The sequence below is a fragment of the Lissotriton vulgaris genome, chromosome 12 (genome assembly GCF_964263255.1).
Source record: "Lissotriton vulgaris chromosome 12, aLisVul1.2, whole genome shotgun sequence".
NCBI classification, from domain to species: Eukaryota; Metazoa; Chordata; class Amphibia; order Caudata; family Salamandridae; genus Lissotriton; species Lissotriton vulgaris.
Genome location: NC_141700.1, coordinates 799,297,642 through 799,320,906, shown reverse-complemented (window position 1 = coordinate 799,320,906; position 23,265 = coordinate 799,297,642). Strand labels below are relative to the sequence as shown.

At 47.8% G+C, this 23,265-nt stretch overlaps 1 protein-coding gene across 2 annotated transcripts in view; it reads left to right on the top strand.

Annotated features, from left to right (window-relative positions):
* Positions 1 to 2,009: 2,009 nt before the first annotated feature.
* NFAM1 (NFAT activating protein with ITAM motif 1) overlaps positions 2,010 to 23,265 on the top strand; it is a 74,378-nt gene continuing 53,122 nt past the window's right edge. The window contains exons 1-2 of one of the 2 annotated variants that reach the window (XM_086946213.1): positions 2,010 to 2,241; positions 21,427 to 21,776. In XM_086946213.1, coding sequence (XP_086802339.1) covers positions 2,177 to 2,241; positions 21,427 to 21,776 — 415 coding nt within the window. In that variant the 5' untranslated portion in view covers positions 2,010 to 2,176. The remainder of the gene's footprint in view (positions 2,242 to 21,426; positions 21,777 to 23,265) is intronic. The other variant, XM_086946214.1, reaches the window with a different exon arrangement.

Genomic DNA, 23,265 nt, shown 5'->3' with positions numbered 1-23,265 from the left:
GGTTGGTGCAAGTATGGATGAGTGATGGGAGGGTAGATGGACAAAAGGATGAATAGATGTGTGAAGGAGTGAAATGATAGATGGATGAGTGATGGGGGCAATGGATGGATTCATGAGTGGATGAGCAGATGGATGGATGGGTGGGTGGATGGATGGATGGAAGGAAGGCTAAGTGAAAGGGTCGATGGAGAGAGAAAGGGAGGATGGATGGATGACTAAAAGAGTGGATGGGTGGAAGGATTAGTAAGTGAAAGAATGGCTGGATTGGTGAAAGGGTAAATGGCTGAATGGATGAGTGAATGGATGGATGGGATGAAGAGTGGATGGATAAGTGTACAGATGGATAGGGTGGATGGATGGATGGATAATGGAGGATGAGTCAAAGGATGGATGAGGGGATGGATGAAGGGATGGATGAGTGAAATGATAGATGGAAGGATACATGATGGATAGGTTTGCAAATGGTTGAATACTTTTGGAAATGGCTGGGCTTACTTATATACTATTGCGCGACCTCTGATGTGTCTGTAAAACGTACCTATTGTCCTGAAGTTTTGTCCTGAATTTTGACCTCCTGTCCAAAATTTGTGTCCTGAATTTTGACCCTTTGTCCTGAATTTTTACACTCACCATCCTGAATTTGCACCAATGCCAGTTGGTCACCCTAATTCTAATAAAATAAATAAATCTAGCCACAGCTAGAGAGAGGCAGCTGAGACAAAACTATTTAATACAGAGTCGCTAGTTTACAATAGCTGGGGAGATAACATATAACACTCATCGATAGAATAACGTGAATATGGAGCTCTAATGTGTGTAATAGTCATTGTCGAGTGTGGGAAGCAGCCTCTCTGGGAACCTGTAATGTATACAAAATCTTGCAGTCAAACTTTCCTGTAGCGTTTTGAAAATGTGTTCATGTCACCTTCGCCAAACTTCATCCACATTTGGGCTGCTAATTCCTCCAGGCAGGGACCTTAAGTCACAGGCTTAAGTACCAAGCAGCTTCAATTGTTAAATCTTGCATTAAATGCAAATGATAGATCTGCCTTACATGTGATGCACTTCCTGTTGTGATGTCACTTCCTGTTGTGATGTCACTTCCTGGTGTGATGTCACTTCCTGTCATGATGTCACTTCCTGTCATGAAGTCACTTCCTGTCGTGATGTCACTTCCTGTGACCACGCCTACCTTGGAGAGTCCCCCCACTTCTTTTTTTAGGACTTGTGCCCTGCTCACACATCTTAGGGCAAATAGTTCACACTGAGACTAAAATACTCCGGTGGCTGATGCAAAATATGAATTAAACTTTCTTAAAGCAGTATCTTAAGGGCCTGACCTAAACAATGAGGCTGCCTGCGGCCAACGCAGGGGGCCCCCATAACAGGGCGGCCACCTTAGTGCCACATGAGGGCGCAAACCTGAATGTGCCAAATGCCAAACAACCCCAGGAAGTCCTTAAGGCAGGACCCTGGAGGAACAACAGCGCCCCGTTAGTCCTTCGGGCAGTTGTAAACCTGAGCAACCGGGGGCTTGCCTGGATAGGCTCTGCCCCCTCAAGGGCCGTGACTAAATGGGTGGACTGGTGGTCCACATGATGTAAGGGGTAATCCCCCAAAAAGGTTAGCACCGATTGGTTTGCCACAGTGGAATTTGGCTCTTCAGGTGGGAAAGGCAGCATAGGGGCTACCTGCCCTTGGATCGCCCGTAAGTTGACCCACCATGTTGGCAAAATGAACCTGCAGCAATGTTTTCTCCAACAAACAATGTGTCTTGTGTGTTTTATTATGAGATTGCTGTGTTTGCCGGTGGGGTGTGTTGCCGACATTAGCAATAAGAAAAGCTGAAACCCCTGTATTTGTATGGCCCCCTGAGCCTGTTGGGGTATTTCTAGCCTCCGAGTCCAGCTTCAGCCGCCTCCCTCCCCTCCCCACAGACACACTATTGGTGTTGACTGTCACTCGGTGGAGGCGGGCAGGGAGGAAAGCAGAAGAAGCCGGCACAGAAAAGAGAAGTGTTTGGATTCAGAACAGGAAGTAAGACAGCAAGCAGGGCTCCAGGGCGAGGTCTGGGGTGGACTGTGAGCACCCTGTCCACCCCGGGGACGGACAGCTGCTCGGCGCAGTCCCAGCAGGCCCTGGCCTCCAGACCCCTGGCCCCAGCCAGCTGGCAGGGATGGCCATGGCCCCCAGATGGCCACTCTCTGGCCTCCTGCTGCTCGCTCTCCTGTACAGAGGTAGGTGCTGTCTCGTCAGCCCCCTTCTTTCACTTGCAGACCGGGAGCCTGAGGGCAGCATGTGTGCCCAGGAAGGAGGCTGTCACTCCTCACAGACACCCCTTCCACCTCACAGACTCACATTCTCTTTCAGAAATCCCTTCACTCTCACAGACACCCCTTCCACCTCACAGACTCACATTCTCTTTCAGAAATCCCTTCACTCTCACAGACACCCCCTTCCACCTCACAGACTCACATTCTCTTTCAGAAATCCCTTCACTCTCAGACACCCCCTTCCACCTCACAGACACTCATTCTCTTTCAGAAATCCCTTCACTCTCACAGACACCCCCTTCCACCTCACAGACTCACATTCTCTTTCAGAAATCCCTTCACTCTCAGACACCCCCTTCCACCTCACAGACACTCATTCTCTTTCAGAAATCCCTTCACACTCTCAGACACCCCCTTCCACCTCACAGACTCACATTCTCTTTCAGAAATCCCTTCACTCTCACAGACACCCCCTTCCACCTCACAGACTCACATTCTCTTTCAGAAATCCCTTCACTCTCAGACACCCCCTTCCACCTCACAGACACTCATTCTCTTTCAGAAATCCCTTCACTCTCACAGACACCCCCTTCCACCTCACAGACTCACATTCTCTTTCAGAAATCCCTTCACTCTCAGACACCACCTTCCACCTCACAGACACGCATTCTCTTTCAGAAATCCCTTCACTCTCACAGACACCCCCTTCCACCTCACAGACTCACATTCTCTTTCAGAAATCCCTTCACTCTCAGACACCCCCTTCCACATCACAGACTCACATTCTCTTTCAGAAATCCCTTCACTCTCTCAGACACCACCTTCCACCTCACAGACACTCATTCTCTTTCAGAAATCCCTTCACTCTCACAGACACCCCTTCCACCTCACAGACTCACATTCTCTTTCAGAAATCCCTTCACTCTCAAAGACACCCCCTTCCACCTCTCAGACTCACATTCTCTTTCAGAAATCCCTTCACTCTCAAAGACACCCCCTTCCACCTCTCAGACTCACATTCTCTTTCAGAAATCCCTTCACTCTCACAGACACCCCCTTCCACCTCACAGACTCACATTCTCTTTCAGAAATCCCTTCACTCTCAGACACCCCCTTCCACCTCACAGACTCACATTCTCTTTCAGAAATCCCTTCACTCTCAAAGACACCCCCCTCCACCTCTCAGACTCACATTCTCTTTCAGAAATCCCTTCACTCTCAAAGACACCCCCTTCCACCTCTCAGACTCACATTCTCTTTCAGAAATCCCTTCACTCTCTCAGACACCCCCTTCCACCTCACAGACACTCATTCTCTTTCAGAAATCCCTTCACTCTCTCAGACACCCCCTTCCACCTCACAGACACTCATTCTCTTTCAGAAATCCCTTCACTCTCAGACACCCCCTTCCACCTCACAGACTCACATTCTCTTTCAGAAATCCCTTCACTCTCAAAGACACCCCCTTCCACCTCTCAGACTCACATTCTCTTTCAGAAATCCCTTCACTCTCAAAGACACCCCCTTCCACCTCTCAGACTCACATTCTCTTTCAGAAATCCCTTCACTCTCTCAGACACCCCCTTCCACCTCACAGACACTCATTCTCTTTCAGAAATCCCTTCACTCTCACAGACACCCCCTTCCACCTCACAGACTCACATTCTCTTTCAGAAATCCCTTCACACTCTCAGACACCCCCTTCCACCTCACAGACTCACATTCTCTTTCAGAAATCCCTTCACTCTCTCAGACACCCCCTTCCACCTCACAGACTCACATTCTCTTTCAGAAATCCCTTCACTCTCAGACACCCCCTTCCACCTCACAGACACTCATTCTCTTTCAGAAATCCCTTTACTCTCAGACACCCCCTTCCACCTCACAGACACTCATTCTCTTTCAGAAATCCCTTCACTCTCAGACACCCCCTTCCACCTCACAGACTCACATTCTCTTTCAGAAATCCCTTCACTCTCAGACACCCCCTTCCACCTCACAGACACTCATTCTCTTTCAGAAATCCCTTCACTCTCACAGACACCCCCTTCCACCTCACAGACTCACATTCTCTTTCAGAAATCCCTTCACTCTCAGACACCCCCTTCCACCTCACAGACTCACATTCTCTTTCAGAAATCCCTTCACTCTCACAGACACCCCCTTCCACCTCACAGACACTCATTCTCTTTCAGAAATCCCTTCACTCTCACAGACACCCCTTCCACCTCACAGACTCACATTTTCTTTCAGAAATCCCTTCACTCTCAAAGACACCCCCTTCCACCTCTCAGACTCACATTCTCTTTCAGAAATCCCTTCACTCTCAAAGACACCCCCTTCCACCTCTCAGACTCACATTCTCTTTCAGAAATCCCTTCACTCTCACAGACACCCCCTTCCACCTCACAGACTCACATTCTCTTTCAGAAATCCCTTCACTCTCAGACACCCCCTTCCACCTCACAGACTCACATTCTCTTTCAGAAATCCCTTCACTCTCAGACACCCCCTTCCACATCACAGACTCACATTCTCTTTCAGAAATCCCTTCACTCTCACAGACACCCCCTTCCACCTCACAGACTCACATTCTCTTTCAGAAATCCCTTCACTCTCAGACACCCCCTTCCACCTCACAGACACTCATTCTCTTTCAGAAATCCCTTCACTCTCACAGACACCCCTTCCACCTCACAGACTCACATTCTCTTTCAGAAATCCCTTCACTCTCAAAGACACCCCCTTCCACCTCTCAGACTCACATTCTCTTTCAGAAATCCCTTCACTCTCACAGACACCCCCTTCCACCTCACAGACACTCATTCTCTTTCAGAAATCCCTTCACTCTCAGACACCCCCTTCCACCTCACAGACTCACATTCTCTTTCAGAAATCCCTTCACTCTCAGACACCCCCTTCCACCTCTCAGACTCACATTCTCTTTCAGAAATCCCTTCACTCTCAAAGACACCCCCTTCCACCTCACAGACTCACATTCTCTTTCAGAAATCCCTTCACTCTCACAGACACCCCCTTCCACCTCCCAGACACTCATTCTCTTTCAGAAATCCCTTCACTCTCAGACACCCCCTTCCACCTCACAGACTCACATTCTCTTTCAGAAATCCCTTCACTCTCAGACACCCCCTTCCACCTCACAGACACTCATTCTCTTTCAGAAATCCCTTCACTCTCACAGACACCCCCTTCCACCTCACAGACTCACATTCTCTTTCAGAAATCCCTTCACTCTCAGACACCCCCTTCCACCTCACAGACTCACATTCTCTTTCAGAAATCCCTTCACTCTCACAGACACCCCCTTCCACCTCACAGACACTCATTCTCTTTCAGAAATCCCTTCACTCTCACAGACACCCCTTCCACCTCACAGACTCACATTCTCTTTCAGAAATCCCTTCACTCTCAAAGACACCCCCTTCCACCTCTCAGACTCACATTCTCTTTCAGAAATCCCTTCACTCTCAAAGACACCCCCTTCCACCTCTCAGACTCACATTCTCTTTCAGAAATCCCTTCACTCTCACAGACACCCCCTTCCACCTCACAGACTCACATTCTCTTTCAGAAATCCCTTCACTTTCAGACACCCCCTTCCACCTCACAGACTCACATTCTCTTTCAGAAATCCCTTCACTCTCAAAGACACCCCCTTCCACCTCACAGACTCACATTCTCTTTCAGAAATCCCTTCACTCTCAGACACCCCCTTCCACATCAAAGACTCACATTCTCTTTCAGAAATCCCTTCACTCTCACAGACACCCCCTTCCACCTCACAGACTCACATTCTCTTTCAGAAATCCCTTCACTCTCAGACACCCCCTTCCACCTCACAGACACTCATTCTCTTTCAGAAATCCCTTCACTCTCACAGACACCCCTTCCACCTCACAGACTCACATTCTCTTTCAGAAATCCCTTCACTCTCAAAGACACCCCCTTCCACCTCTCAGACTCACATTCTCTTTCAGAAATCCCTTCACTCTCAAAGACACCCCCTTCCACCTCTCAGACTCACATTCTCTTTCAGAAATCCCTTCACTCTCACAGACACCCCCTTCCACCTCACAGACTCACATTCTCTTTCAGAAATCCCTTCACTCTCAGACACCCCCTTCCACCTCACAGACTCACATTCTCTTTCAGAAATCCCTTCACTCTCAAAGACACCCCCTTCCACCTCTCAGACTCACATTCTCTTTCAGAAATCCCTTCACTCTCTCAGACACCCCCTTCCACCTCACAGACACTCATTCTCTTTCAGAAATCCCTTCACTCTCAGACACCCCCTTCCACCTCACAGACACTCATTCTCTTTCAGAAATCCCTTCACTCTCTCAGACACCCCCTTCCACCTCACAGACACTCATTCTCTTTCAGAAATCCCTTCACTCCCAGACACCCCCTTCCACCTCACAGACTCACATTCTCTTTCAGAAATCCCTTCACTCTCAGACACCCCCTTCCACCTCACAGACACTCATTCTCTTTCAGAAATCCCTTCACTCTCACAGACACCCCCTTCCACCTCACAGACTCACATTCTCTTTCAGAAATCCCTTCACTCTCAGACACCCCCTTCCACCTCACAGACGCACATTCTCTTTCAGAAACCCCTTCACTCTCAGACACCCCCTTCCACCTCACAGACTCACATTCTCTTTCAGAAATCCCACCTCACAGACTCACATTCTCTTTCAGAAATCCCTTCACACTCTCAGACACCCCCTTCCACCTCACAGACTCACATTCTCTTTCAGAAATCCCTTCACTCTCTCAGACACCCCCTTCCACCTCACAGACTCACATTCTCTTTCAGAAATCCCTTCACTCTCAGACACCCCCTTCCACCTCACAGACACTCATTCTCTTTCAGAAATCCCTTTACTCTCAGACACCCCCTTCCACCTCACAGACACTCATTCTCTTTCAGAAATCCCTTCACTCTCAGACACCCCCTTCCACCTCACAGACTCACATTCTCTTTCAGAAATCCCTTCACTCTCAGACACCCCCTTCCACCTCACAGACACTCATTCTCTTTCAGAAATCCTTTCACTCTCACAGACACCCCTTCCACCTCACAGACTCACATTTTTTTTCAGAAATCCCTTCACTCTCAGACACCCCCTTCCACCTCACAGACTCACATTCTCTTTCAGACACCCCTTCACTCTCAGACACCCCCTTCCACCTCACAGACTCACATTCTCTTTCAGAAATCCCTTCACTCTCAGACACCCCCTTCCACCTCACAGACTCACATTCTCTTTCAGAAATCCCTTCACACTCTCAGACACCCCCTTCCACCTCACAGACTCACATTCTCTTTCAGAAATCCTTTCACTCTCACAGACACCCCCTTCCACCTCACAGACTCACATTCTCTTTCAGAAATCCCTTCACTCTCAGACACCCCCTTCCACCTCACAGACACTCATTCTCTTTCAGAAATCCCTTCACTCTCACAGACACCCCCTTCCACCTCACAGACACTCATTCTCTTTCAGAAATCCCTTCACTCTCAGACACCCCCTTCCACCTCACAGACACTCATTCTCTTTCAGAAATCCCTTCACTCTCACAGACACCCCCTTCCACCTCACAGACACTCATTCCCTTTCAGAAATCCCTTCACTCTCAGACACCCCCTTCCACCTCACAGACTCACATTCTCTTTCAGAAATCCCTTCACTCTCAGACACCCCCTTCCACCTCACAGACACTCATTCTCTTTCAGAAATCCCTTCACTCTCTCAGACACCCCCTTCCACCTCACAGACACTCATTCTCTTTCAGAAATCCCTTCACTCTCACAGACACCCCCTTCCACCTCACAGACTCACATTCTCTTTCAGACACCCCTTCACTCTCAGACACCCCCTTCCACCTCTCAGACTCTCATTCTCTTTCAGAAATCCTTTCACTCTCACAGACACCCCCTTCCACCTCGCAGACTCACATTCTCTTTCAGAAATCCCTTCACTCTCAGACACCCCCTTCCACCTCACAGACACTCATTCTCTTTCAGAAATCCCTTCACTCTCACAGACACCCCCCACCTCACAGACACTCATTCTCTTTCAGAAATCCCTTCACTCTCAGACACCCCCTTCCACCTCACAGACTCACATTCTCTTTCGGAAATCCCTTCACTCTCAGACACCCCCTTCCACCTCACAGACACTCATTCTCTTTCAGAAATCCCTTCACTCTCTCAGACACCCCCTTCCACCTCACAGACACTCATTCTTTTTCAGAAATCCCTTCACTCTCACAGACACCCCCTTCCACCTCACAGACTCACATTCTCTTTCAGACACCCCTTCACTCTCAGACACCCCCTTCCACCTCTCAGACTCTCATTCTCTTCAGAAATCCTTTCACTCTCACAGACTCCCCCTTCCACCTCACAGACTCACATTCTCTTTCAGAAATCCCTTCACTCTCACAGACACCCCCTTCCACCTCACAGACTCACATTCTCTTTCAGAAATCCCTTCACACTCTCAGACACCCCCTTCCACCTCACAGACACTCATTCTCTTTCAGAAATCCCTTCACTCTCTCAGACACCCCCTTCCACCTCACAGACTCACATTCTCTTTTAGAAATCCCTTCACTCTCAGACACCCCCTTCCACCTCACAGACACTCATTCTCTTTCAGAAATCCCTTCACTCTCACAGACACCCCCTTCCACATCACAGACTCACATTCTCTTTCAGAAATCCCTTCACTCTCAGACACCCCCTTCCACCTCACAGACACTCATTCTCTTTCAGAAATCTCTTCACTCTCAGACACCCCCTTCCACATCACAGACTCACATTCTCTTTCAGAAATCCCTTCACTCTCAGACACCCCCTTCCACCTCACAGACACTCATTCTCTTTCTGAAATCCCTTTACTCTCTCAGACACCCCCTTCCCCATCACAGACTCACATTCTCTTTCAGAAATCCCTTCACTCTCAGACCCCCCCTTCCACCTCACAGACTCACATTCTATTTCAGAAATCCCTTCACTCTCAGACACCCCCTTCCACCTCACAGACTCACATTCTCTTTCAGAAATCCCTTCACTCTCAGACACCCCCTTCCACCTCACAGACACTCATTCTCTTTCAGAAATCTCTTCACTCTCAGACACCCCCTTCCACATCACAGACTCACATTCTCTTTCAGAAATCCCTTCACTCTCAGACACCCCCTTCCACCTCACAGACACTCATTCTCTTTCTGAAATCCCTTTACTCTCTCAGACACCCCCTTCCCCATCACAGACTCACATTCTCTTTCAGAAATCCCTTCACTCTCAGACACCCCCTTCCACCTCACAGACTCACATTCTCTTTCAGAAATCCCTTCACACTCTCAGACACCCCCTTCCACCTCACAGACTCACATTCTCTTTCAGAAATCCTTTCACTCTCACAGACACCCCCTTCCACCTCACAGACTCACATTCTCTTTCAGAAATCCCTTCACTCTCAGACACCCCCTTCCACCTCACAGACACTCATTCTCTTTCAGAAATCCCTTCACTCTCACAGACACCCCCTTCCACCTCACAGACACTCATTCTCTTTCAGAAATCCCTTCACTCTCAGACACCCCCTTCCACCTCACAGACACTCATTCTCTTTCAGAAATCCCTTCACTCTCACAGACACCCCCTTCCACCTCACAGACACTCATTCCCTTTCAGAAATCCCTTCACTCTCAGACACCCCCTTCCACCTCACAGACTCACATTCTCTTTCAGAAATCCCTTCACTCTCAGACACCCCCTTCCACCTCACAGACACTCATTCTCTTTCAGAAATCCCTTCACTCTCTCAGACACCCCCTTCCACCTCACAGACACTCATTCTCTTTCAGAAATCCCTTCACTCTCACAGACACCCCCTTCCACCTCACAGACTCACATTCTCTTTCAGACACCCCTTCACTCTCAGACACCCCCTTCCACCTCTCAGACTCTCATTCTCTTTCAGAAATCCTTTCACTCTCACAGACACCCCCTTCCACCTCACAGACTCACATTCTCTTTCAGAAATCCCTTCACTCTCAGACACCCCCTTCCACCTCACAGACACTCATTCTCTTTCAGAAATCCCTTCACTCTCACAGACACCCCCCACCTCACAGACACTCATTCTCTTTCAGAAATCCCTTCACTCTCAGACACCCCCTTCCACCTCACAGACTCACATTCTCTTTCGGAAATCCCTTCACTCTCAGACACCCCCTTCCACCTCACAGACACTCATTCTCTTTCAGAAATCCCTTCACTCTCTCAGACACCCCCTTCCACCTCACAGACACTCATTCTTTTTCAGAAATCCCTTCACTCTCACAGACACCCCCTTCCACCTCACAGACTCACATTCTCTTTCAGACACCCCTTCACTCTCAGACACCCCCTTCCACCTCTCAGACTCTCATTCTCTTCAGAAATCCTTTCACTCTCACAGACTCCCCCTTCCACCTCACAGACTCACATTCTCTTTCAGAAATCCCTTCACTCTCACAGACACCCCCTTCCACCTCACAGACTCACATTCTCTTTCAGAAATCCCTTCACACTCTCAGACACCCCCTTCCACCTCACAGACACTCATTCTCTTTCAGAAATCCCTTCACTCTCTCAGACACCCCCTTCCACCTCACAGACTCACATTCTCTTTTAGAAATCCCTTCACTCTCAGACACCCCCTTCCACCTCACAGACACTCATTCTCTTTCAGAAATCCCTTCACTCTCACAGACACCCCCTTCCACATCACAGACTCACATTCTCTTTCAGAAATCCCTTCACTCTCAGACACCCCCTTCCACCTCACAGACACTCATTCTCTTTCAGAAATCTCTTCACTCTCAGACACCCCCTTCCACATCACAGACTCACATTCTCTTTCAGAAATCCCTTCACTCTCAGACACCCCCTTCCACCTCACAGACACTCATTCTCTTTCTGAAATCCCTTTACTCTCTCAGACACCCCCTTCCCCATCACAGACTCACATTCTCTTTCAGAAATCCCTTCACTCTCAGACCCCCCCTTCCACCTCACAGACTCACATTCTATTTCAGAAATCCCTTCACTCTCAGACACCCCCTTCCACCTCACAGACTCACATTCTCTTTCAGAAATCCCTTCACTCTCAAAGACACCCCCTTCCACCTCTCAGTCTCACATTCTCTTTCAGAAATCCCTTCACTCTCAAAGACACCCCCTTCCACCTCTCAGACTCACATTCTCTTTCAGAAATCCCTTCACTCTCTCAGACACCCCCTTCCACCTCACAGACTCACATTCTCTTTCAGAAATCCCTTCACTCTCACAGACACCCCTTCCACCTCACAGACTCACATTCTCTTTCAGAAATCCCTTCACTCTCAAAGACACCCCCTTCCACCTCTCAGACTCACATTCTCTTTCAGAAATCCCTTCACTCTCAAAGACACCCCCTTCCACCTCTCAGACTCACATTCTCTTTCAGAAATCCCTTCACTCTCTCAGACACCCCCTTCCACCTCACAGACACTCATTCTCTTTCAGAAATCCCTTCACTCTCAGACACCCCCTTCCACCTCACAGACACTCATTCTCTTTCAGAAATCCCTTCACTCTCAGACACCCCCTTCCACCTCACAGACTCACATTCTCTTTCAGAAATCCCTTCACTCTCAGACACCCCCTTCCACCTCACAGACTCACATTCTCTTTCAGAAATCCCTTCACTCTCAAAGACACCCCCTTCCACCTCTCAGACTCACATTCTCTTTCAGAAATCCCTTCACTCTCAAAGACACCCCCTTCCACCTCTCAGACTCACATTCTCTTTCAGAAATCCCTTCACTCTCTCAGACACCCCCTTCCACATCACAGACTCACATTCTCTTTCAGACACCCCTTCACTCTCAGACACCCCCTTCCACCTCACAGACACGCATTCTCTTTCAGAAATCCCTTCACTCTCAGACACCCCCTTCCACCTCACAGACTCACATTCTCTTTCAGAAATCCCTTCACTCTCAGACACCCCCTTCCACCTCACAGACACTCATTCTCTTTCAGAAATCCCTTCACTCTCACAGACACCCCCTTCCACCTCACAGACTCACATTCTCTTTCAGAAATCCCTTCACTCTCAGACACCCCCTTCCACCTCACAGACTCACATTCTCTTTCAGAAACCCCTTCACTCTCAGACACCCCCTTCCACCTCACAGACTCACATTCTCTTTCAGAAATCCCTTCACACTCTCAGACACCCCCTTCCACCTCACAGACTCACATTCTCTTTCAGAAATCCCTTCACTCTCTCAGACACCCCCTTCCACCTCACAGACTCACATTCTCTTTCAGAAATCCCTTCACTCTCAGACACCCCCTTCCACCTCACAGACACTCATTCTCTTTCAGAAATCCCTTTACTCTCAGACACCCCCTTCTACCTCACAGACACTCATTCTCTTTCAGAAATCCCTTCACTCTCAGACACCCCCTTCCACCTCACAGACTCACATTCTCTTTCAGAAATCCCTTCACTCTCAGACACCCCCTTCCACCTCACAGACACTCATTCTCTTTCAGAAATCCCTTCACTCTCACAGACACCCCTTCCACCTCACAGACTCACATTTTTTTTCAGAAATCCCTTCACTCTCAGACACCCCCTTCCACCTCACAGACTCACATTCTCTTTCAGACACCCCTTCACTCTCAGACACCCCTTCCACCTCACAGACTCACATTCTCTTTCAGAAATCCCTTCACTCTCAGACACCCCCTTCCACCTCACAGACTCACATTCTCTTTCAGAAATCCCTTCACACTCTCAGACACCCCCTTCCACCTCACAGACTCACATTCTCTTTCAGAAATCCTTTCACTCTCACAGACACCCCCTTCCACCTCACAGACTCACATTCTCTTTCAGAAATCCCTTCACTCTCAGACACCCCCTTCCACCTCACAGACACTCATTCTCTTTCAGAAATCCCTTCACTCTCACAGACACCCCCTTCCACCTCACAGACACTCATTCTCTTTCAGAAATCCCTTCACTCTCAGACACCCCCTTCCACCTCACAGACACTCATTCTCTTTCAGAAATCCCTTCACTCTCACAGACACCCCCTTCCACCTCACAGACACTCATTCCCTTTCAGAAATCCCTTCACTCTCAGACACCCCCTTCCACCTCACAGACTCACATTCTCTTTCAGAAATCCCTTCACTCTCAGACACCCCCTTCCACCTCACAGACACTCATTCTCTTTCAGAAATCCCTTCACTCTCTCAGACACCCCCTTCCACCTCACAGACACTCATTCTCTTTCAGAAATCCCTTCACTCTCAGACACCCCCTTCCACCTCACAGACTCACATTCTCTTTCAGACACCCCTTCATTCTCAGACACCCCCTTCCACCTCTCAGACTCTCATTCTCTTTCAGAAATCCTTTCACTCTCACAGACACCCCCTTCCACCTCACAGACTCACATTCTCTTTCAGAAATCCCTTCACTCTCAGACACCCCCTTCCACCTCACAGACACTCATTCTCTTTCAGAAATCCCTTCACTCTCACAGACACCCCCCCACCTCACAGACACTCATTCTCTTTCAGAAATCCCTTCACTCTCAGACACCCCCTTCCACCTCACAGACTCACATTCTCTTTCGGAAATCCCTTCACTCTCAGACACCCCCTTCCACCTCACAGACACTCATTCTCTTTCAGAAATCCCTTCACTCTCTCAGACACCCCCTTCCACCTCACAGACACTCATTCTTTTTCAGAAATCCCTTCACTCTCACAGACACCCCCTTCCACCTCACAGACTCACATTCTCTTTCAGACACCCCTTCACTCTCAGACACCCCCTTCCACCTCTCAGACTCTCATTCTCTTTCAGAAATCCTTTCACTCTCACAGACTCCCCCTTCCACCTCACAGACTCACATTCTCTTTCAGAAATCCCTTCACTCTCACAGACACCCCCTTCCACCTCACAGACTCACATTCTCTTTCAGAAATCCCTTCACACTCTCAGACACCCCCTTCCACCTCACAGACACTCATTCTCTTTCAGAAATCCCTTCACTCTCAAAGACACCCCCTTCCACCTCTCAGACTCACATTCTCTTTCAGAAATCCCTTCACTCTCTCAGACACCCCCTTCCACCTCACAGACACTCATTCTCTTTCAGAAATCCCTTCACTCTCACAGACACCCCCTTCCACATCACAGACTCACATTCTCTTTCAGAAATCCCTTCACTCTCAGACACCCCCTTCCACCTCACAGACACTCATTCTCTTTCAGAAATCCCTTCACTCTCAGACACCCCTTCCACCTCACAGACTCACATTCTCTTTCAGAAATCCCTTCACTCTCAGACACCCCCTTCCACCTCACAGACACTCATTCTCTTTCAGAAATCCCTTCACTCTCACAGACACCCCCTTCCACCTCACAGACACTCATTCCCTTTCAGAAATCCCTTCACTCTCAGACACCCCCTTCCACCTCTCAGACTCTCATTCTCTTTCAGAAATCCTTTCACTCTCACAGACACCCCCTTCCACCTCACAGACTCACATTCTCTTTCAGAAATCCCTTTCACTTTCAGACACCCCCTTCCACCTCACAGACACTCATTCTCTTTCAGAAATCCCTTCACTCTCACAGACACCCCCCCACCTCACAGACACTCATTCTCTTTCAGAAATCCCTTCACTCTCAGACACCCCCTTCCACCTCACAGACTCACATTCTCTTTCGGAAATCCCTTCACTCTCAGACACCCCCTTCCACCTCACAGACACTCATTCTCTTTCAGAAATCCCTTCACTCTCTCAGACACCCCCTTCCACCTCACAGACACTCATTCTTTTTCAGAAATCCCTTCACTCTCACAGACACCCCCTTCCACCTCACAGACTCACATTCTCTTTCAGACACCCCTTCACTCTCAGACACCCCCTTCCACCTCTCAGACTCTCATTCTCTTTCAGAAATCCTTTCACTCTCACAGACTCCCCCTTCCACCTCACAGACTCACATTCTCTTTCAGAAATCCCTTCACTCTCACAGACACCCCCTTCCACCTCACAGACTCACATTCTCTTTCAGAAATCCCTTCACACTCTCAGACACCCCCTTCCACCTCACAGACACTCATTCTCTTTCAGAAATCCCTTCACTCTCTCAGACACCCCCTTCCACCTCACAGACTCACATTCTCTTTCAGAAATCCCTTCACTCTCAGACACCCCCTTCCACCTCACAGACACTCATTCTCTTTCAGAAATCCCTTCACTCTCACAGACACCCCCTTCCACATCACAGACTCACATTCTCTTTCAGAAATCCCTTCACTCTCAGACCCCCCCTTCCACCTCACAGACTCACATTCTCTTTCAGAAATCCCTTCACTCTCAGACACCCCTTCCACCTCACAGACTCACATTCTCTTTCAGAAATCCCTTCACTCTCTCAGACACCCCCTTCCACCTCACAGACACTCATTCTCTTTCAGAAATCCCTTCACTCTCTCAGACACCCCCTTCCACCTCACAGACACTCATTCTCTTTCAGAAATCCCTTCACTCTCACAGACACCCCCTTCCACCTCACAGACTCACATTCTCTTTCAGACACCCCTTCACTCTCAGACACCCCCTTCCACCTCTCAGACTCTCATTCTCTTTCAGAAATCCTTTCACTCTCACAGACACCCCCTTCCATCTCACAGACTCACATTCTCTTTCAGAAATCCCTTCACTCTCACAGACACCCCCTTCCACATCACAGACTCACATTCTCTTTCAGAAATCCCTTCACACTCTCAGACACCCCGTTCCACCTCACAGACTCACATTCTCTTTCAGAAATCCCTTCACTCTCACAGACACCCCCTTCCACCTCACAGACTCACATTCTCTTTCAGAAATCCCTTCACTCTCAGACACCCCCTTCCACCTCACAGACTCACATTCTCTTTCAGACACCCCTTCACTCTCAGACACCCCCTTCCAACTCACAGACTCACATTCTCTTTCAGAAATCCCTTCACTCTCAGACACCCCCTTCCACCTCACAGACTCACATTCTCTTTCAGAAATCCCTTCACTCTCAGACACCCCCTTCCACCTCACAGACACTCATTCTCTTTCAGAAATCCCTTCACTCTCAGACACCCCCTTCCACATCACAGACTCACATTCTCTTTCAGAAATCCCTTCACTCTCAGACACCCCCTTCTACATCACAGACTCACATTCTCTTTCAGAAACCCCTTCACTCTCAGACACCCCCTTCCACCTCACAGACTCACATTCTCTTTCAGAAATCCCTTCACTCTCACAGACACCCCCTTCCACCTCACAGACTCACATTCTCTTTCAGAAATCCCTTCACTCTCAGACACCCCCTTCCACATCACAGACTCACATTCTCTTTCAGAAATCCCTTCACTCTCAGACACCCCCTTCCACATCACAGACTCACATTCTCTTTCAGAAATCCCTTCACTCTCACAGACACCCCCTTCCACATCACAGACTCACATTCTCTTTCAGAAATCCCTTCACTCTCAGACACCCCCTTCCACCTCACAGACACTCATTCTCTTTCAGAAATCCCTTCACTCTCACAGACACCCCCTTCCACCTCATAGACTCACATTCTCTTTCAGAAATCCTTTCACTCTCACAGACACCCCCTTCCACCTCACAGACACTCATTCTCTTTCAGAAATCCCTTCACTCTCTCAGACACCCCCTTCCACCTCACAGACACTCATTCTCTTTCAGAAATCCCTTCACTCTCACAGACACCCCCTTCCACCTCACAGACTCACATTCTCTTTCAGACACCCCTTCACTCTCAGACACCCCCTTCCACCTCTCAGACTCTCATTCTCTTTCAGAAATCCTTTCACTCTCACAGACACCCCCTTCCATCTCACAGACTCACATTCTCTTTCAGAAATCCCTTCACTCTCACAGACACCCCCTTCCACATCACAGACTCACATTCTCTTTCAGAAATCCCTTCACACTCTCAGACACCCCGTTCCACCTCACAGACTCACATTCTCTTTCAGAAATCCCTTCACTCTCACAGACACCCCCTTCCACCTCACAGACTCACATTCTCTTTCAGAAATCCCTTCACTCTCAGACACCCCCTTCCACCTCACAGACTCACATTCTCTTTCAGACACCCCTTCACTCTCAGACACCCCCTTCCAACTCACAGACTCACATTCTCTTTCAGAAATCCCTTCACTCTCAGACACCCCCTTCCACCTCACAGACTCACATTCTCTTTCAGAAATCCCTTCACTCTCAGACACCCCCTTCCACCTCACAGACACTCATTCTCTTTCAGAAATCCCTTCACTCTCAGACACCCCCTTCCACATCACAGACTCACATTCTCTTTCAGAAATCCCTTCACTCTCAGACACCCCCTTCTACATCACAGACTCACATTCTCTTTCAGAAACCCCTTCACTCTCAGACACCCCCTTCCACCTCACAGACTCACATTCTCTTTCAGAAATCCCTTCACTCTCACAGACACCCCCTTCCACCTCACAGACTCACATTCTCTTTCAGAAATCCCTTCACTCTCAGACACCCCCTTCCACATCACAGACTCACATTCTCTTTCAGAAATCCCTTCACTCTCAGACACCCCCTTCCACATCACAGACTCACATTCTCTTTCAGAAATCCCTTCACTCTCACAGACACCCCCTTCCACATCACAGACTCACATTCTCTTTCAGAAATCCCTTCACTCTCAGACACCCCCTTCCACCTCACAGACACTCATTCTCTTTCAGAAATCCCTTCACTCTCACAGACACCCCCTTCCACCTCATAGACTCACATTCTCTTTCAGAAATCCTTTCACTCTCACAGACACCCCCTTCCACCTCACAGACTCACATTCTCTTTCAGAAATCCCTTCACTCTCAGACACCCCCTTCCACCTCACAGACACTCATTCTCTTTCAGAAATCCCTTCACTCTCACAGACACCCCCTTCCACCTCACAGACTCACATTCTCTTTCAGAAATCCTTTCACTCTCACAGACACCCCCTTCCACCTCACAGACTCACATTCTCTTTCAGAAATCCCTTCACTCTCACAGACACCCCCTTTCACCTCATAGACTCACATTCTCTTTCAGAAATCCCTTCACTCTATCAGACACCCCCTTCCACCTCACAGATTCACATTCTCTTTCAGAAATCCTTTCACTCTCACAGACACCCTCTTCCACCTCTCAGACACTCATTCTCTTTCAGACACCCCTTCACTCTCACAGACATCCTTCCACCTCGAATGTATGACCTTGCAACGCATACATTTACAAACCATGCCTTTACAACGCAGTTTTTACATCGCAACATCCTTTACAACGCACTCCATTACATCACATGACACTACATCGCATTTTTAGAAACTACCTTAACAACGCATTACATTACATTGCATTTTACCTTTACAACGCAGACCATTACAACACATACCATTATATTGCATTTAAGGTTAGTATTGGATAGTATAGGGGTAAGAATTACTATTCTAACTCCAGGGGGTGCAACAGTAGGGTAAGTGTTGGATAGTGTAGGGGTACATTGCGTTGTACTGGTTTGCGTTGTAATGGTATGCGTTGTAATGCCTGCGTTGTAATGACATGCGATGTAGTGTTATGCGTTGTAATGGTATGCGTTGTAATGCCTGCGTTGTAGTGACATGCGTTGTAAAGGATGTTGCGATGTAATGACTGTTTTGTAAGTGTAGTGCGATGTAATGGTTGCGTTGTAAAGGATTTTTCCCTTCCACCTCACAGACACACATTCTCCTTCAGACATCCCTTTGCTTTTACAGACACCCCTTCCACCTCACAGACACACAATATGAGTCAGGCAGGCACGCTGGAACACAAAAAGCCATCCTTGCAGATTCCGCACTGGTGACACCAGTGCTTATGAGGACTTGTGAGGTATGGTAGGGGCGAAGTAGATCAGGGAAGAACTTTGTTGCAAAAACTAATTTGGGTATTAATGATATGAGCTTGAACCCCTGATCATGGGTATCAAAAGCCGCAGAGACGTCAAGGCGGATATGAAGGCTGGAGACCCCTCGCATGCGAAGATTGTCCACTGTTATCTTCAGCGTCTTGTCATCGCACTGCTTTCCAAAGAAGTACCTGATTTATTGGGGGTCCAACAGGTTTTCTGATGGCCAGATTTGTATACATTTCTCATGGTTTTTGATCCAAAGGGGGAGGGTGGGATAAGGAATTAATTCTGATGAGGAGTTCTGGACCGAAGCTAGGCTTTTTGATGAGTAAGGCCAGTTCACCATTTTTAAAGAGTTAGGTAAGGAACGTTGTGGCCGAGGCTTTATCCTTCGGTGCGGAGCATCAGTGAGGGCGAAGAAGGAAGGCCTGGTGATGGTAGAGTTTGCCATTATCGCTAACTATTGTAAATAGGGCTGCAGAGCAGAATGGGCCTTTCTGTTTCTGGATTTAAAGAAAAAAGGAAGTCAGTGATATTGACTTTGTATTTTCTTCCTGCTGATCACAGCTGGAACGGCAGTAAAGGTACGTTGCCTGATGGCCATTGGCGATCACTTTTCCTTAGGTGGCACTTCACGTGGCTGCGTTCCACGGCAGGCCAGGCATGGCTGGTCTGAGGGATTGGCTTTTGAGTGTCCAGTGCTTGGGTTTGTTTGCCATGGTCTGGATGATCTTGTGGTATTCGTTCACATGAGACTTAACATCGGTGATAGGCGAAGTGCGCCTATAGCTTGGAGTCGAGTGGGTTGCTAGTGTGTTTAGAGTTCAGGATCTGGAGAGGTCAATTGTAAATCAAAGGACTTTGATTTTGGGTAAGTGAAGCACGTGCTCACGTTTCATTCTGAAGGGCACAAGGTGTCGATCGGACCAGCCGATCTTGATGGGGTGAGGAGAGAAGAAGTTGACCAGGACAGAGACAATGAGGTCTGGGGTTTTCCTACTTTTAGGGACGCGGTGAGCTAGCACATTTCAAACTGCAAGAGGAGAGCTTATAACTAAGGGACCAGCTTACTTTCACACTGATTCTAATCTTCATTTATTAATGTTAGACTGAACAATTTCAGAGGTACTATCAGTGACCTGATTTGTTAACAAATGTTAGACCTTGTTTTTAAGAATTCCAGCATACATCTAGGATTTCTTTTTTTTGTAACAAATAAAATAAGCGTATCCTCTGTTTTACCCAGACCTAGTCCCCGGCTCTTTGTTTTTCACAAAATCTAACCCAGGACCTAATACTCAGTGTAACTGTAACCCTAGGCTTATTGGTATCCCTAATTCTAAATCTGACCTTCTTCTGACTTTAATCCTTATCCTAACAATAATCCTAATCTTAAACCTAACACCTACTGTAAGTAACCCTCCCTGACAGTAATCCCAATCCTAACTGTAACCCTAAACCTAACATTTGTTCTAGCCCTGACTATAATTCTAGTTCTAAGTTAAATTCTAACTCTGAACGCAACACCGTACCCACGACTCTAATACTAACACTAGCCATAATCCTAAACATAATCCACTAGTGCCCTTACTGTGATCTTAATCCTAAATTTAATCCATACCCTTAATTTAACACTTATTTTTGACCTGACTGTAATCCTAACTTTAACCCTCGCCCTAACCCTTCCTCAAAACCGTACATCCATCTTTCCCTGGCTCGTACCCCTACCCCAAGCCGTAACCTAATTCTCACCTTAAACTGAAATCTTTTCCTGACTCAAACAATAACACTACCCGCAACATTTACACTTACCTGGAACTTCTCCATTATTTCTGGTTCCACATTTTTCTTTTCTAACAAGATGTTTAGGGAATGGGGGCATGAACACAGGTGTAGGATGCTGTGTGGTTGTCGTAGGATAGAGTGGATGCTGCCCCCACACCGGTGGATACTCACCCGCATCAGGTTAACGAGGCCCAGCTAGTGCTGTGACTAGTCGTGAGGTTGGTGAGTGTGTGCAGCAAGGGACCAACCCTCTCTGTTTTGTCCTCCTCTCTAGGTAGAGGCGAAGTGATCGATGTGACTCAGACGCCAAAACTTCAAGTCGCCTTGGCCCCTGAAATGGTGTCAGTCACTTGCCGAGTCCTAGCGCCGCGGGATTACTTCGCTATTGCAGTGGGCATCTACCGGGTGGATGTGGTTGGACATGAGACCCTGGTCATTGGCGTTCCATCCCACAACCGCAGCCAAATTGCACCAGATAACGCAAATCAGACCCTCTCCACGCTCAGCTTCTCGTTTCAACCAGTCAAGGACGCTGACTCAACTGGAAGCCACTACTACTGCATCGCCGCAGCGCCAAAGTGGACCCCTACCAGGTTCAGAGGTGACGGAACCTTCATCCACCTCAGATGTGAGTTGGAGTCACACACCGACCGTTGTGGAGGCTTCATGGAAGTTGAACCAGCAGTTTGCATGTTGGCCCATCCAAGCTTTTTTACTCCATTTATTTATTAATTTTAAGACTTGAAATAGTAAATGCAATTTAATTTATTTAGCTCTGATGAGGTGTTGAAGCATTTTACGCCGGGCAGCACACTGCTCCATAACTCATGGTTAGTGGTTAGTCCAGTGTTTTGATTACTATTAGTTATTGGGATTAGTCTTGTGTGCTCAAGGCAAGCCTTTGCATGCAGGCAGTCCAGATTCTTTCTGGTAGATTAAACTAATAGCGGTTAAAGGTGATCTTGAATGCGGCGGAGAGGCGTCTGAGTTCACGCAGATGTAGGTGGGGTTCATAGATGAGCTGGAGGAGGGAAGGTAGTGGGAGGCTGCATTGGTGACACTTTCTAAAAAAGGAGAGCTTGTAATCTTTAAAATGAATTGTGGGCAATTTGCAGAAATACTTTAATGGAGATTAAGTTAAACATGCATGTGACTCAGAGAGGATTGTCCTGAGGGAGAAAAGGCATGCAGAGGATGGAAGGGAAGAAAGGACAGAGGCTTTTAAAAGGGAAAAATGGAGCGGTGTAAAAGTAAAGATCAGTTTAAGAATATGGAGGGCATTTTATGGGATCGCATGCGCTTTGAGGCTGCAAGACAGTAGATAGAAACAACATTATTTGCATGTGAAGATAGTGCTAATTTACGTACTTTGATAGGCGCTAGAGTAAAGCGATCCGTCTGTCCGCTGCTAGGTTGCTGCTAGATAAATGCTTCAGCAGGGAAAGCTGGTCTGCTCAGGGGTTGGAGGCATAAAGTGCTGGCTGGATGCAAACACTGAAAGGAGACTCATCACATGCTGAAGCATACCTCTGCTAGTGTTCATGCTCAAGTTTGTCTCACAATATTAATTATACATTGGGCTCTCAGTTTTATGGGATTTATTTTTTAAACATTTCCATTATTTGTTGGCCATCTTATTGGTATTTTTCCATATTTATTTTGTGTTTTGATAATAAACGGAGGCATATAGGGCCAGATGTAGGAAGCCTAATTCCGGTCGGTAACAGACGAAATTACTGAATTTCAGCCGTTACCGACCGGAATTAAGCTTTTCATATGTAGGTGGCTACATTTCAGATTCGGTAATTTACCGGATCGGTATTTAAGAATTCGGTAAATTACCTTTTCTTAAAAATACCGAATCTGTAAATTACCGAATCTAAAATGTAAGGGGCACTCAAATGTGTGTTTTTCCCATTTAGGATTCGTTATTTGCAAACAACTATAAGTTGGTGGCAAATAACAAATACCTTTGAAAATGCAAATCTGTGCATTTTCAAAGGTGCCATGTGGCAGACATACATGCCCTTAGGGCATGTATGTGTGCCTCATGTGCACCCATACACAATTGAGGGGTGCAACAGGGTGTCAAAGTGACACCCTCCCACCCTTCAATG